At 38.5% G+C, this 16,762-nt stretch overlaps 2 protein-coding genes and 1 long non-coding RNA gene across 4 annotated transcripts in view; 1 reads left to right on the forward strand and 2 right to left on the reverse strand.

The window, feature by feature from the left end:
- Nucleotides 1–16,762, forward strand: part of dmxl1 (Dmx like 1) — a 372,767-nt gene that overhangs the window by 354,398 nt on the left and 1,607 nt on the right. The window lies entirely within an intron of this gene.
- The window catches only part of LOC141375560 (uncharacterized), a 138,049-nt gene that overhangs the window by 119,836 nt on the left and 1,451 nt on the right, over nucleotides 1–16,762 (reverse strand). The window lies entirely within an intron of this gene.
- ppic (peptidylprolyl isomerase C) lies at nucleotides 5,080–14,525 on the reverse strand. Of its 2 annotated transcripts, XR_012383991.1 has the most exons (6): nucleotides 14,326–14,525; nucleotides 12,772–12,885; nucleotides 11,759–11,852; nucleotides 10,376–10,560; nucleotides 5,612–7,912; nucleotides 5,080–5,518 (listed from the first exon to the last, which is right to left on the reverse strand). XR_012383991.1 is itself a non-coding variant. In XM_002667830.8 (5 exons), exons 1-5 carry the CDS (start codon nucleotides 14,428–14,430, stop codon nucleotides 7,784–7,786), a joined length of 627 nt encoding a protein of 208 aa, XP_002667876.4. In that variant the 5' UTR covers nucleotides 14,431–14,525; the 3' UTR covers nucleotides 5,080–7,783. The 2 variants fall into 2 exon arrangements, 1 of the variants encoding a protein (XP_002667876.4); XM_002667830.8 differs by having other exon boundaries at nucleotides 5,080–7,912.

A 16,762-nucleotide genomic window follows, 5' to 3' on the forward strand; every position in this document is an offset into this window, starting at 1 on the left:
TGATTTTTACCACGTTTTCAGATTTTACCTCATTCTCACCCTGTTATCCTATTGTTTGTTTTATTTTTGGGTCTTTGTTGTTGTCTGAGCTGCTTTTCTTACTTTCAGAATTTGCAGATGCACAAAAAACAAGACATGAACTTTTGCTTCCCTTATTGGAGACGAAATATCAGGAATAACTCGGATTATTTTGCTTGTTTTAAGGAAAAACTCAGTTCATTTCAACTCATTATTGCTGAAAATAAAAGCTAAACATCTCTACTCATCCATTTTTTTTTTTGATATTTGCACTAGAGACAAAGCAAAAACTGTAAGAAAGCTTTAAATTTATTTTATTTTTGTTGCCATTGTCTTGTCAGGCGAGTGTGATCAATACCCGCAGTGTGATCTACAAGCATTAGTGTGTGAATGTAAGCGCAGCTTTTCGATAAACACCGGCTCTATCAGCCGCAGTTTCAGATGTTTCTGCCCGGCTGATTTGTCTGCTCTTGACCTTTCCAGCAAACTGTCCCATCATGCAGCAGGAGCTCCTGAGGGACTCGGATTGGGCTGATAATGAAGCCTGTCATCTGCACTCACCTCCAGCCGGACACACACACACACACACACACACACACACACACACACAGCGCATCGATTCTGAGTTTTCTCCCAGAGCTGCACTTGTTGTCTGGAGATGCAGTAACAGGTCACAGCGGAGCCGTCAGCGTGAGGCGGTGAGTTCAGACTGCAAAACAACACCACTGAAACAAACACCTCTGATTAACACTGAGTTTTACATACTTTAAAGAGGAGCTGTTATCACTTATATAAGATGTTTAAACCTAGTAGTAGTGTGTCTGTCAGCAGCGTGTGAATATCCTCAGCTTTTAATGGTAAACGTGAATTAATTGTATTTTTAAAATCACTCTTGATAAAGGAAACACTTCGATTGTCATTCTCCAACACAGGCTCATTCTGATTACGTACCCCTGTATACATTTCTGAAGAGCAGGAAATATGTCCCAGGAGCTACTTTTTTTTTGTGCAGTTTTTGTTTTCGCAAATCCACCAGAGGCTTTTTAGATCTCACATTTCTCTCGCAAGTGCCATTCACACCTGCTTTTCTTATGTAAATAAATTAAAAAAAGAGTACAGTTTATTCTGATCTATTTTTGTATTGATTTGTATGAATAATTAATGTTGAATAATAATATATTGAATATTAATGTGATTTATTGTATAATATGATGTATTTTTGATATTTTATTTAATTATTATATATAAATATCATTTTTTTTGCTACTTCTATTTACTGTGTTTTTTATTATATATGTATATTACTTTTTATGTAAACTTTATAACTGCTTTGGCAATACATTTATAACAATTGTCATGCCAATAAAGCAATCATTGAATGTAAATTCACCAGAGGCCGCTGTCAACTGACTGACTGTCCGATTCCCCCCCCCCCCCCCCCTTCTCCAAACCCAACCAATAGTATTTCACAAAGCACCAATTGACCAGCGCCCACCACCTTTACTAAATTCGACCAAAAGTGTTCTCAAAGCAATCCAGAAAATGAAAAGCCCTCGCAGCAGCCTTATTTTACCAGGTTTTCAGATTTTACCAAGGTCTCACTTTGTTATGTACTTGTGTATTTTATTTTTTGGATTCTGTTTTTGTCCTAGCTGCTTTCAGGGACCGTTCATCGCCTTTTCGCGTGGTCAACTCCTCTCTGCATCTCAAATCCACAGACGTACGTGTCAAGCTACTGGACAATCTGGTAACAGTGGAAAAGCCGTCCATGCAGAGGTAAGCGGTCAGCTGGTAAGTGAAAATACGGACCCTTAGCATTCCTTTTAAAGACGAAATGCAGCTATACGTACCACGGGCTACGTAATTCGCAATCTCCAGAATGTGTATAGAATAAGCCTATGCTGACATTCTCCCTTTCTACTTGTCATCAGAGGGGGAAAGCTCCGCCCATCTCTCTCTCATTAGCATAAACAGCAGCCCTAATGGCCCGCTTCCACTGAGTGGTACAGTAGGGTATGGTTTATGGCCGTTTCCACTGTCAAAAGGCATACCGAACCATACCATGCCACTTTTTCGCCACCCTTTCGAAAGGGTATCAAACACAAGAATGGGTACCAAAAGGTGGAGCTACACGCGCAGCTGAACGCTGATTGGTTACAGAGATACATCACGTTCTTGTAGAGCTTGCCAGAATGAAAACAAAGGAACCGCCATGTTTTAAACACACAGCCGAGACATTACAGCGTAATACTATATAATTATAATAACGAGCCATGGATGATCCAAGCTCAAACAAACCTTGTCGTTGTCTTGATGTACAAACACAAAGCCGAGAAGAACACAATCTGCCGTGTGCTGTTGCTGTTTTACGAGGCTGTTGAAAAGTGCGAGCGGTTTTCGCTTTCTCCAGGGAGTTTGCGATGGCGTCTATATTTAATATGAAGAACTTCTTAAGCTGATAGTAATAAGGTGATTATTGAAGTGTCTCCGACATCTGATCAGTTCAGAAAAGGACAAACAGGAGAGTGAAGTATGAACAAAGGAGAAGCCCGACAACACACAGGAGCAAACTGTTTCAGCAACCTGAATCATGAACACACTGCCATGTTTATCATCCACTTCTGGGCTATTCTGAACTGGGAATGACAGAATGACTCTATAACAGGAGGCTACATGAGCTGCTGAAGATCACACACACAGATGAGAGGTTTGATCTGACTGTGGGCTGTATTTTGTGTTGTTTTGAACCCAAATAAGGACTAAATGTCTGCTGTGTGTAGTTTATCTGTAATTGGTAAAATATGGGAGACTGTAAGGGACAGTATGTGTTCTTATATGTTTATTGTTATTTATTATTATTATTATCATTTATTTATTTAGTTTACATAATTACTGACGTTACAGTAACCTATTCACACTGTCGTTGATCTGCAGTTATAATCAACTCATGTTCAAAAGTTAGTAATAAACATTTATACACAAGTATTTATATGTATGAAGCATCTGTGTTGTGAGAAGTGCTGCTCATATAATATGTGAACGACCTGTATGGCCTTAGTGTTTACATTTATTCGAGTGAGAATGACGTTGAAGGAAACTTTCTGTCATACACCACGCTCACCAAAAGAGTACCATTGGTAATGGAAACACAAGCCTGATAAAGTAGGCCCGTACCGACCCGAACCGTACCGTACTGTACCAGTCAGTGGAAACGGGTCATGAACGAGAAGCAGACGTCCAGACAACATTAGTCCTGTTTGCAATCTGTTGGCGTCGGTAGCTCCGCCCTCTTTGAATTTAAAGCTCTCTTAAAAAAACACACACACACACACACACACTTCTGCATACAAATTAATGATGGAAACACATTTGAGGAGATGATGTTTTATTTTCGGAAAGCACTGACTTCATAAATGTATTAGTCATGCATCTTAAAGGGACAGTTCACCTCAAAATAATAAATAAGTTTGTCATTATTTAATTTGAATCCTTGTTCCAGTTTAAAGATATACTGAAGACTGCTGGGGAAAAACTGCCAGTGAGTTCCCGAGTGTTTTTATTTCCTACTATGGTACATTCCTCTGTAAAGAGTCTTGGTGTCATCTTTGACTCTGAGCTAAAGTTTGATCGGCAAATGAATGCGGTTGTCAAAAATTGTTTTTTCTAATTTATTTATATTGCCAAGCTGAAGTCTGTCCTCTCTGTTGTTCATGCTTTAATCTCTTCTGGTCTGGATTATTGCAATGCATTGTATCTGGGTGTGAGTCAGGCCTCTGTCTCGCGTCTGCAGCTAGTCCAGAACGCAGCTGTTAGGCTCTTAACAGGTACAAAAAGACGAGAACACATTACACCTGTACTTGTTTCTCTACACTGGCTGCCAATCGAGTTTAGAATTCAGTACAAAGTTCTGTTGTGTGTTTATAAATCCCTCCATGGCCTGGCCCCTGAGTATATTTCTGAGCTAGTTATTATGCACCAATCTGTGAGATCTCTTTGCTCTATGGATCGTCTCTATTTGCAAGTTCCCAGATCACGCGTAAAATTTCGAGTGTAGCAGCTCCGAGACTTTGGAACGATCTTCCACTCTCTTTAAAAACAGCTCAAACTGAGTCTTTTAAGAGGTCACTGAAAACACACTTATTCTCTTTAGCTTTTAATCATGTGATGTGAGTTTATGTGTTTTGGTTTTGTGAATGTTTGCATGCGTTTTATATGTTTTATGGACAGCACTTTGGTAATCATTGTGGTTTGTGAAAGTGCTATAGAAATAAAGTGAGTTAAGTTGAGTTGAGTTGTTAGTCAATAGAAGCTTTTATCCAACATTCTTCAAAACATCTTCTTTTGTGTTCAACAGAAAAAAAGAACCAACCTGGAACCCACTGCAAATGCTGAGTAATAAAGCTATAGTATATATAAGGTGGCACGGTGGCTCAGTGGTGTCGCACTGTGGCCTCACAGTAAGAAGGTCACTGGTTCGAGTCTCGGCTGCGTCAGTTGGTGTTTCTGTGTGGAGTTTGCATGTTCTCCCTGTGTTGGTGTGGGTTTCCTCCGGGTGCTCCGGTTTCCCCACAGTCCAAACACATGCGCTATAGGGGAACTGATCAACTAAATTGGTCTTAGTGTGTGCGTGTATATGAGTGCGTATGGGTATTTCCCAGTACTGTGTTGCAGTTAGAAGGACATCCGCTGTGTAAAACACATGCTGGAATGGTTGGCGGTTCATTCCACTGTGGTGATCCCTGATAAATAAGGGACTATATCATTTAGTGTGTTGTAATCTGTTCTGGCCATGTCATGTTGTCCAAGACAAATTTTCCAGAAATGGGGCAATTAAGTATGAGCAATCACAGAAAAGTTCATTAGTGGGTGAACTGTCCCTTTTATGTAAATGAGACACTCTCACTATCCAATCGGCTGTCTTGTGCATATTTAGCTTCATCACAAATGGATTGTAAATAAGATTTGCATGTTGGTAATGATATAAATGATATGATTTGATGTACATCCAAAAACTGACGCAGTACATTTATAAATGAATAATTACAAACCATCAAAACAATACACAGGGACAAGATAGATTTATAAACACCCATAAACCAAGTGTACAGTTTTCTCTTCAAAACAAATATCAAGTCATAAATCCAGCTGATTATAATAGGCTTATAGTCAAATGAAGTGGAGATTTCCAACTAAATTCAAGTATGCGTCTCATATGGCACTCGTAGTCATTTCTGACAGGTTGATTTCTGCAGTGTTGTAAAGTGCTCTGAGTGTTAGTTATGATGTACAAACGCTAAACACTGGAAAATCACAGAAGACAGATCTGTAGAAGAGAAACATAAAACGTGTCTGCATAGTGATTAAGAGGATAATAATAATGAGAAAACACTGATAAACACACGTTGCACTGTAAAAACAATATCTGTAACTTTACGGTTTATTTCCGGCAGCTGGGGTGTGGGAAATAAACCATAAAATAACAGCCTTTAAAGAAATTTACCTTAAAATAACTAATAAATCACAGAAATTTTAATTTAAGTAAATTTCAGTCATTTAATATCCGTTATTTTAAGGTAAATTTCTGTAATTTAACGGCCGTTATTTTGCATTTTTTCTGGCACCCCAGCTCTTTTCTACAGTGCCGATATGAGAACAGATGAAGACTGCATTATTAGTGCATTGTAATTTTTTCTCAAATATTTCCCAAGTGTTGTTTAACAGAGTAAGGAAATGTCCTGGGCCATGGTTGAACAATTACGTCATGGTATTTTATCTCCTAATATTGGTTGTGATCATCGAGATATACAGTTGAAGTCAAAATTATTATAATTATTATTATTATTTTCTTTTTTACATATTTCTCAAATGATGTTTAACAGAGCAAGGAAATGATCACAGTATGTCTGGTCATATTTGTTCTTCTGGAGAAAGTCTTATTTGTTTTATTTCGGGTAGAATAAAAGCAGTTTTTAATTTTTTAAGCACCATTTTAGGAACATTATTATTAGCCCCTTTAAGCTAAATATTTTTCAAAAGACTACGGCAGTGGTTCTCAAAGTGGAGACAATAAGGATGGGTCGCTTGGTGATTTCCTAAAGGCTCATATATTTAATTAAACTATTAGAACTAATATATTTTATCCATAACCAGCAGAATATAATTTTTTAAAACATGTTTAATATATAATTAATATTTAAAAGTTACACAAAAAAAAAAAAAACATGCAAATAAAAAGTCATCAGCCTTTCAAAAAGATTTTTACCGTTGGATTGTGACCCCTGGGGTTATTATGCCAGATTAACATCACAGCAATGGTGTTAGTTGCAGCAGACTGATTTAACAGTACAATGTCAAACTTTGAAACCTCTATGGCACTCATATACATTAAAAATAAAGACCACGACTGAATAAGGAGGATCTCCAAGGATCTTCAAGTGGCTCCAAGTCTCCAAAATTAAACCAAGAATGGTCTTGTGCTATAAACATTGGATTAATATTAGAGTAAACAAATGAATAATGATGATTAAAAATAGACTGTTGCACTTTTTTTGTGTCGTCATTAAGCTTGTTTATATAGTTCCTACTGGTGTGTGTGCACCATTGTGTGCGCAATATTTGTATGCTTATAACCACCTCTGAGCATAGAGGTAGTCGCGAGTCACTGGTGTTATTCTAGGGGTCGCAGACTGAAAAGTTTAACAAACCATCGTCATACAATAACTTGCCTAATTACCCTAATCTGCCTAGTTACTCTAATTACCCTAGTGAAGCCTTTACATGTCACTTTAAGCTGTATAAAAGTGTCTTGAAGAATATCTAGTCTAATATTATTTACTGTCATCATGACAAAGAGAAACTAAATCAGTTATTAGAGATGAGTTATTAACACTATTATGATTAGAAATGTGTTGAAGAAATCAGCTCTCTGTTAAACAGAAATTGGGGTAAAAGTAAATCAGGGGGGTGAATAGTTCTGACTTCAACTGTATACAAGTAAACATTAAAAAACAGTTTGCAGGTTACTCATACTGTGTGCAGGAAAAGGCAGTCTTCTGAACTGGATAATGAATTAAACTCCTATGATGTTGCTATGGCACAGGGTAAATGAAGATTTGTTCATCAAACAATAAATAATACACTTCATTCAGTATTTGTTCATGTCATGGAAATAAAGTGTCCGTTATGTGTTCATGTTAACATAATTTAGATTATAATAATGCATTAGTAAATGTGGAAGTATGACTATTAAACTCTGTATTAAAGTATTGTTCATTATTAGTTCATGTTAGTAAGTAGATTAACTAATGAAACCTTATTGTAAAGTGTGACCTTATTTATAAAAAACACATTTTTCACAGTTTATTTTTCATTTATTTTTGTTTGGTTTTAAATGAATTATTTATTTAAAACAACGTAAAAATGCTGTGGTCAATATTATTCGCCCCCTTCATCAATATTAGTGTTAGATTGTCTCCAGAACAAACCACTGTTATACAATGACTTGCCTAATTACCCTAACTTTACCCTAATTACCCTAGTGAAGCCTTTAAATGTCACTTTAAGCTGTATAGAAGTGTCTTGAAGAATATCTAGACTAATATTATTTACTGTCATCATGGCAAAGAGAAAATAAATCAGTTCTTAAAACTATGATGTTTGAAATGTGTTGAAAGATTAAACAGCACTTGGGAAATACAGTATTTGATCATTTGTAAGCAGGGCTGATTCAGCTGTAAATAAAGATAGAGCAGAGCTGTTCACGCGTTCACCATCCCTCCACCTCCACCAGCAGCGGCTCCTTCACTTTAATCTTCCCGCTGTTGACGATCACACACTCGGTGTACGGCAGGTTTCGCTCGTTCGTGTCCTGAAGCTCAATGGTGTGAACCACAGCCTGCAGACAGACCATAATAACACACACACACACACACACACACACACACACACATACACACATACACACACACACACACACACACACACACTCTTACACCTGTTTCTAGTCCAAATATCTACAAGTTTCTAAATCATGAAGTATTTTCTAGACAAGTGAAATATATTGTCCTGTTTTCAGCAATAATGAGGCGAAATGAAGTGAGTTTTTCTATGAACAAGCAAAATAATCTGACAGTAAAATGTACTTATTTTTAGGTTAAAATAGTAAATATATTACAGCAAAGAAATTTGTGACACCACAAAATGAATGATGGAGCATGATGAGAAAAGATGGATTTTCTTATTTCGTCCATAAGAGTCATATAATAATATAAGAGTGATATATTTCAGTCTCATTCAAATAGTGAACAGAAGCTTTCAACCCTAGCCCTGCCTCCCAGTTCGTCTGATTGGTCCACTGCTTTCTTACTGTAAACAGAAGCTTGAAAAACTAACCCCGCCCCTGAGATCTTCTGATTGGTCAACTGCTATCCTAATACTCTAAACAGAAGCTTGCAAAATCTGCCCTGCCTCCCGGCTATTCTGATTGGTCCACTGCTTTCTTAAACAAAAGCTCACAACACTAGCCCCGCCTGACAGTTATTCTGATTGGTCCACTGCTTACCTATTACTGTAAACAGAAGCTCGCAACACTAGCCCCGCCTCTGAGTTCTTCTGATTGGTCAACTGCTATCTTGATACTCTAAACAGTAGCTTGCAAACCTAGCTGGGTTTCCCAGTTGTTCTGATTGGTCCACTGCTTTCTTAAACAAAGGCTCTCAACACTAGCCACACCTCCCAGTTATTCTGATTGGTCCAGTATTTTCTTAAACAGAAACTCTCAACACTAGCCACGCCTCCCAGTTATTCTGATTGGTCCACTGTTTTCTTAAACAGAAACTCACAACACTAGCCCCGCCTCCCATTTATTCTGATTGGTCCACTGTTTTCTTAAACAGAAACTCACAACACTGGCCCCGCCTGACAGTTATTCTGATTGGTCCACTGTTTTCCTGCAACTGTAAACAGAAGGTTGTAACTCTAGCTCCGCCCCTGAGGCCTTCTGATTGGTCCACTGCTTTTTTGCCACTGTAAACGAAAGCTCGCAACACTAGCCCCACCTCCCAGTTATTCTGATTGGTCCACTGCTTTCTTATTACTATAAACAGAAGCTTGCAACACTAGCCCCGCCCCCGATTTCTTCCGATCGGTCAACTGCTATCTTAATACTCTAAACACAAGCTTACAACACTAGCCCCGCCTCTGAGTTCTTCTGATTGCTACTGTAAACAGAAGCTCACAACGCTAGCTCCGCCTCTGAGTTACTCTGATTGGTTGACCACCTTGGTACTGGCAATAATATGCCATGCTAAGTGTCTTAAAATCCATTCACATGCTAGTTATGCCTGTTTCTCGATCACATCTTATCTACCAGGATGCTGACCAGAGCTAGGGCTGTCCCATCTTCAAAGACATTTCAAAGAAAAAAACCCTCCTTTCTGGGACCCACCCACACACACACCACTGAAATGCACTCACAAATTCTCTTCCTTATTACCTCTTTTACTTCTTACACATCTATAAGCCCTTTTCAAGACATTAGACAAACTGAGAATGCATGCATTATGTTTTATGTATTTCTAAAAGTGTCATGGTTGGTGTCATTCTTCTCCATGCGTAATTTTACAGCTCATGATCTAGGACATAGGATGATAACTTGCATGCTTGGTGTAATATTAAATTTCTTAATCAGTCTGTCTTGTGATGTTACAGAACAGCGAGGAGGAACAAAGAAAGTTTCCCACACGACTACTCCTCTCACGCCATTGGTCATTCAGGAGAGACTGGGAGTAACCTGACCAACGCCTTTAAACACCTGTTACACCCCCAAGTCCTCGCAGAAGGCTGCAGGCACAAGGGAAGGCCCGTTCGAGCCTAGGAGGGGTCAGTTGGCGTTTCTGTGTGGAGTTTGCATGTTCTCCCTGCGTTGGCGTGGGTTTCCTCCGGGTGCTCCAGTTTCCCCCACAGTCCAAAGACATGCAGTACAGGTCAATTGGGTAGGCTAAATTGTCTGTAGTGTATGAGTGTGAATGAGTGTGTATGGGTGTTTCCCAGTGATGAGTTGCAGCTGGAAGTGCATCCGCTGTGTAAAACATATGCTGGATAAGTTGGTGGTTCATTCCACTGTGGCGACCTCGGATTAATAAATGGACTAAGCCGAAAAGAGAATGAATGAATGAATGAATGAATGAATGAGGGTCCACTCAGATGAGAAGTTATTGTTGTATTTATTTTTTTAAATTAACTATAAGAAAATTCTGAACTTTCATATTAATAATAACCTCTTATTGATCATTAATATTTATAAATTGAGCTAATTTTGCTACCTGTGTGTGTATGTTTCGGCCCGCAGAAATCTTACCATCCCCTCCAGGACTTTTCCGAAGACCACGTGTTTTCCATCCAGCCATGGCGCTCTGGCTAGCGTGATGAAGAACTGTGAGCCGTTGGTGTCGGGCCCAGCATTCGCCATGCTCACCCAACCAGCCCCCAGATGCCGGAGCCGGAAGTTCTCATCCGCAAACGTGTTTCCATAGATGCTTTTACCTGAACCACACAACAATGCAGATAAGAGCCACCTCATTTAATACGGATGATCTTCTGCAACTCTGAATCTGCCACATCAGGTTTGACTTAAAGTACAACTATATTCATAACTAACCATGTTGGTTCTTTTAACTCACATTTCTGAACAATTCATCACCAAAGATTAGGTCTGTCTGAGGCATTGGCCACGCCCCTTCAGCTGTCAGATTTGACAACAAACAGTAATGGTGAGGCGGAGGAGTCTGTTAGGTTGTCATATCTCTCCCCAAACCTTTTTCCCCGCATCTTTCTGAATGAAACACCCACTTTACTACGTCCAATCGGCTCGCAGTTTAAAAAAACAAGCCACGCCCACTGTTTTCTTATTTAATATTTTGTTTTTCTAGGAACTGTGTCCTAATACAAAAAAAAAAAAAATAAACGTCTGCAGCTTCCGGATCATGCACACTTTAAAGGTGCTGTATGTTTTTGACTGCAGATATTTAAGACGCATGCTGTGTTGTGAAACAATGCTGAAGTCAAAGTTGTTCTGCTTTGAATATGTGTGTTCCATGTCAGAACATCTGTCTTTGTTTTGATCTCTATAGCTCCGCCCACTGCCAGTATAGCCAATTACATTTCAGACCTCCTGTTGCCTTGGTGGGAAATGCGCCATATTTCATGTCAGTCTTGAAATGAGATGCATGTTCAGAGTTATATAGGTGGTTTTTAATTGGCAAATAATTTAAAAAATTACAAACGTAAACATTAGCTGTGGGTGGCGCAGTAGGTAGTGCTGTCGCCTCACAGCAAGAAGGTCACTGGTTTGAGCCTCGGTTGGGTCAGTTGGTGTTTCTGTGTGGAGTTTGCATGTTCTCCCCGTGTTGGTGTGGGTTTCCGTGCTCTGGTTTCCCCCACAAGTCCAAAGACATGTGCTATAGGGGAATTGGGTAAGCTAAATTGTCCCTAGAATATCTGTTTGAATAGAAGTGTATGGGTGTTTCCCAGTACTGGGTTGCAGCTGAAAGGGCATCTGCTGTGTAAAATGTATGCTGGATAAGTAGGCAGTTCATTGCGCTGTTGTGACACCTGATAAATAAAGGGACTGAGCCAATGAATGAATGAACTGCAATATGAATACATTTTCACCAGATGACTTGAATGGCTCATTATGGAAATAATTACTAATTTTCAAAATCCAGGAGATCATGATCCTCACCCCCTGTTCCATCTCCAGCAGTGAAATCTCCTCCCTGGATCATGAAATCTTTGATAACTCTGTGAAACTTGCTGCCTTTATAGCCGTAACCCTTCTGGAGAGATGGAGAGAGAGAGAGAGAGATGATCTGTGTTATGCACACACACACACACACACACAGCGTTGATCATAAATGAGTTCACCCGTCACAGATCTCTCTTTCACAATCATATTTTGTACAGGATGCTTTACAGTAATATAATTGGGGTGGATTTAGTAATTTGGAGGCCCTTAGAAATTCCAGCCAACAGTTCTAATACCCACCCTTTGTAGTTTTATTTATTTATTTCTAATTTATTATTATTTTTTTTTTTTTATCACACTTAATTTCTGTCTTAGTGCAATCTCTACATTTAATATAATGTGTTTTCCTGAAGTGAATTCACAACTAAAAATAATAAATAAATACATAATTTTCATCTGATTTGGCTGAATTATAGCCAAATTACACTGCCAAATGAGTTCAAATGTGCTTTAAGGACAGCAGAGGGAATGTTTTGGAGTGGCCATCACAAAGCCCTGATCTCAATCCTATAGAACATTTGTGGGCAGAGCTGAAAAAGCTTGGGCGAGCAAGACAGCCTACAAATCTGACTCAGTTACAGCAATTCTGTCAGGAGGAATGAGCCAAAACTCCTGCAAACTATTGTGAGAAGCTTGTGGAAGGAGACCCAAAACATCTGACCAAAGTTATACAGTTTAAAAGCAAAGCTAAAATATACCAAGGAAATGTGTGTAAACGTCTGACTGTCTAGAAATTAATAAAACATTTTCTCATTATTCTGGCAATTAGCCAATGTAAATCATTTAGGTAATCCTGACAGACCAAAAATGTTTAGTATCATTTACCGTCATACATTAAAAAAAAAAAAAGTTATGTTCCTTTTTTTAGAGTACATGTAAACTTCTGCTTTCAACTGTGGATGTATGTATGTATATATATGTATGGTTAAAGTTAGGATGCAGAGTTTTACCTCTCCAGTGGCCAGAGACACAAAGTTCTGTACGGTCAGAGGAGCTACTTCACCAAACAGACCAATCACGATCCTGCCAACCTCATGACCACCCACGGTGATGTCGAAAAACACCTGCAGCACACACACACACACACACACACACACACACACACACACACACACACACACACACACATTAATATACAGACACATTCATACACACAAACATTCATAGACACAGACACACATGTTCAAAAAGACATGTTAGACACACACAGACCCACACACACACAAATGCACACACAAATACAGGCACGTACATCCAAACACACATGTATACACACTTACGCACACATGCATACACACATATATGCACACACAAATACAGACATATCCATACAAACACATTTATGTACACATGCATGAACACACGCATACACACATGCATATACACACAAACACAAACAAATACAGACACATGCATACAATCACACATGCATAAACAAACACATACACACACAGACACACATACACACGCATATACACACACAAATACAGACACATGCATACAATCACACATGCATAAACAAACACATACACACGCATATACACACACAACTACAGACACATGCATACAATCACACATGCATAAACAAACGCATACACACACAGACACACATACACAAGCATATACACACACAAATACAGACACATGCATACAATCACATATATGCATACATACACATGCACACACACAGAGCAAGAGCTAAGTGTACAGTTTGCTAAATATCTGAAGACATTATACACCGTATGCAATCAGACTATTTAAATAATATTAAATAACCCTTCATTTAAGGTGTCTTTACACAAGCTCCATGTATTACTACAGTAATTACACACAACTTATCTGCAATATTAATCATATAGTAAGTACACCCAATTTTCATAAATTTCTTTTTAAATATTTTTTTCTTGACTTTATTTGTTGGTTAAATGTTACAAAGAAAAAAAACACTGATCATTTTAAATTATATAACTTAATAAAAAACAAAATGGACATTTTAAGTAGCATTTAAAATACGTTTTACTGTTTGTTGAATTGTTTTGCTTTTACTCCTGTTGATATTGCACCATAAAAGACAATATTGTGTAATTATACAGTACTGTCGAGAGGTGCACGCGATAGTTTTCCACCACAAGATAACCCAAACATTTATTTTGATTTATAATTTTATTTTTCAGTCACAACACATGAGGATGTCATTCTGAATAATTGCCTTTTTTATAAAAAAAAATGCATAATATTATTTGGAATAACTACAGAATTGAAACACTGCCATCACCAACTCTTATTTCAGTGTGCCTGAAACTCCTCAAATGTGACGCATTCCAGTGAAGCGCGTCGCGTCAAGAAGAACGCAATGAACAGACGCATGCGCACAGCACACAGCGATTTGTACTTAAATAGCGATCGGCTGTAGGTTTAGTTTGTGTGTGTGTGTTGTGGATGATGATTAGGATGATGATGGTTGTGTAGTGTTTGCAGAAGATGCTGCAGGACGCGCGTCTCACCTTGTCCGTCACTTGCGGTCCCGTTCGCGTTTTAAAATCAATCGCGCTGCTTAAACACGGCAGACCGAGGAGAGAAAACGCGTGCCAGAGCCGAAACCGCTGCATCTCTGACTGAATGTATGAATATAAGGGTCTGAGTGTTATTAGGCTGAAGAGAATCTGCAGATTCCTTGCGTCTTCCTGTATGACGCTCCTCCTCCAGCGCGCACGCGTCATGACGCACAGTGTCGGAGGAATACACTCAATACTGTACAAGGATGGCGGAGAGTAGCAGCACTTTGTGCATTTCTTTTCATAATGACAATATATTAAACCCACATCAATCAGATACTCGCCCACATTGGCATAACATGTACATATGATAACATCAAAATCAGAACAAGCTTTATTGTGTTTTCCTGACAGAAGTCAACAGAATGACAGTGACAGAGCAAAAACACAGACAATGCAGGAATAAAATTAAATACACAATTTGACATGCATGTACAGTATCTAATATATCAGGCCCTATAGCCACACTGCAAAAATGCTTTTTTAGATTTTCTGTCTTGTTTCTAGTCAAAATATCTACAAATTCTTAAATTAAAAAGCATTTTCAACACAAGCAAAACATATTGTCTTGTTTTAAGAAATAATCTGCCAAAATGAAGTGAGTTTTTCCTAAAATCAAGTTAAATAATCTGCCAATGGGGTCAGGAAAATAATCCTGTTTTTCAATTTGTGATAAGATTATTTTGCTGACGCCATTGGCAGATTATTTAGCTTGATTTTAGGAAAAACTCACTTCATTTTGGCAGATTATTTCTTAAAACAAGACAATATGTTTTGCTTGTCTAGAAAATGCTTCTTGATATAAGAACTTTTAGATATTTGGACTAGAAACAAGACAAAAAATCTAAGTAAAAAAAGCATTTTTTGCAGTGCATGGGTGGGTTCGGGTGGTTCAAAAGACCCACACCCCACTGACGAAGGTCCAGAATTTGTCTCATATACATTACTCCCAAAATCAGAGGGGAATAATAGCTGGATAACAATCATGTAGTAGTGCATAAACCTAACCATAAGCATAAAACGAAAATAAACGGTAAACGTACCCCTAAGTCTGATTGGGATATTGTTCAAAGATCAACATAGATGTTAATTCAAAAGCACGAGGGTGAAATTAGGTTGTCGACGAGGGTATGAGTATGACAGTAGACTAATGTTCTAATCCAGGTGGGTCTAATCATGTGTGCGTCCCAAGCTGTTCTATCTGGTTCTGATTGCCCTTTTCTCGACCCCCATACTATGCTGGCTCTAAAGGTCCTGTGTTCTGACCACCGGATTGTGTTCTAATCTAACTGGTTCTGTCTGTCATTAGTATGCAGATTCCAATAGTTTGAATTGGATTGTTGCATTTGATTTTGTTCAGAGTTACTTTCAAGTGTAGAAAAACATGTGCTTTGTTGACCAATCTCCAGTCCATAATTGACTAGTCCGGCATTAGTTCTGAAATGTGTGGTTGTCAAGCTAGCTGTCTGGATTCAAACTCTTACAACATGCGCTGTTATGGTAGTTTTAATGTGGAAAAAGTAAGTGGATCAGTTTACCCCGGCTGGTTCACTTTAACACTTTGATTTTTCTTATCTGTCTCAGTTTACCCCGCAGCTGGGGTAAAGTGAGACACAAGAAAACTTTTTTAAAACAATCATATTTTCACTTTTCTTTATCCTAAATACAGTCTGATGAATTCCCTTGCTAGAAAACATTCTGAATTAACGAGAAATGTGTTAATTTTACTGATATATAATTTTAGCTGGCTTACAGGGGAGCAAATGTAAAAAGTGTCTCACTTTACCCCGCTCTCCCCATACATCAGCTCATGTGTCCTATTTTGACTGCTATGCCATCATAAATTATGAAAATCACCTATCTAAGAAGGTGACGCGGTGGCGGAGTGGGTAGCACGTTCGCCTCACAGCAAGAAGGTTGCTGGTTTGAGCCTTGGCCACGTCAGTTGGCATTTCTGTGTGGAGTTCGCATGTTCTCCCCATATTCGCGGGAGCTCTGGTTTCCCCCACAGTCTAAAGACATGTGGTATAGGTGAATTGGGTATGCTAAAAAATTGACTATAGTGTATGAGTGTTGCGGCTGGAAGGGCATCCGCTGCGTAAAAAATATGCTGGATAAGTTGGTGGTTCATTCCGCTGTGGTGATGACAGATTAATAAAGTGACTGAGCCTGAAAAGAAAATGCAAACTATTATTTATTTTCATCCCACATCTGTGCAAGAAAACATACAGTCTGACAAAAGTGAAGTCATCGTTCACTGCTGACACATTTTACAAATTTTACAATTCTATAATTCTCAAACCTTATTCATGACAGAATATGACCAATAAAAAGGTGTGAAGCACCAAAGGAGGCCCATATCAAGTTAATTTAAATTCTGTTTGAG

The sequence above is a fragment of the Danio rerio genome, chromosome 8 (assembly GCF_049306965.1).
Source record: "Danio rerio strain Tuebingen ecotype United States chromosome 8, GRCz12tu, whole genome shotgun sequence".
Classification (NCBI taxonomy): domain Eukaryota; kingdom Metazoa; phylum Chordata; class Actinopteri; order Cypriniformes; family Danionidae; genus Danio; species Danio rerio.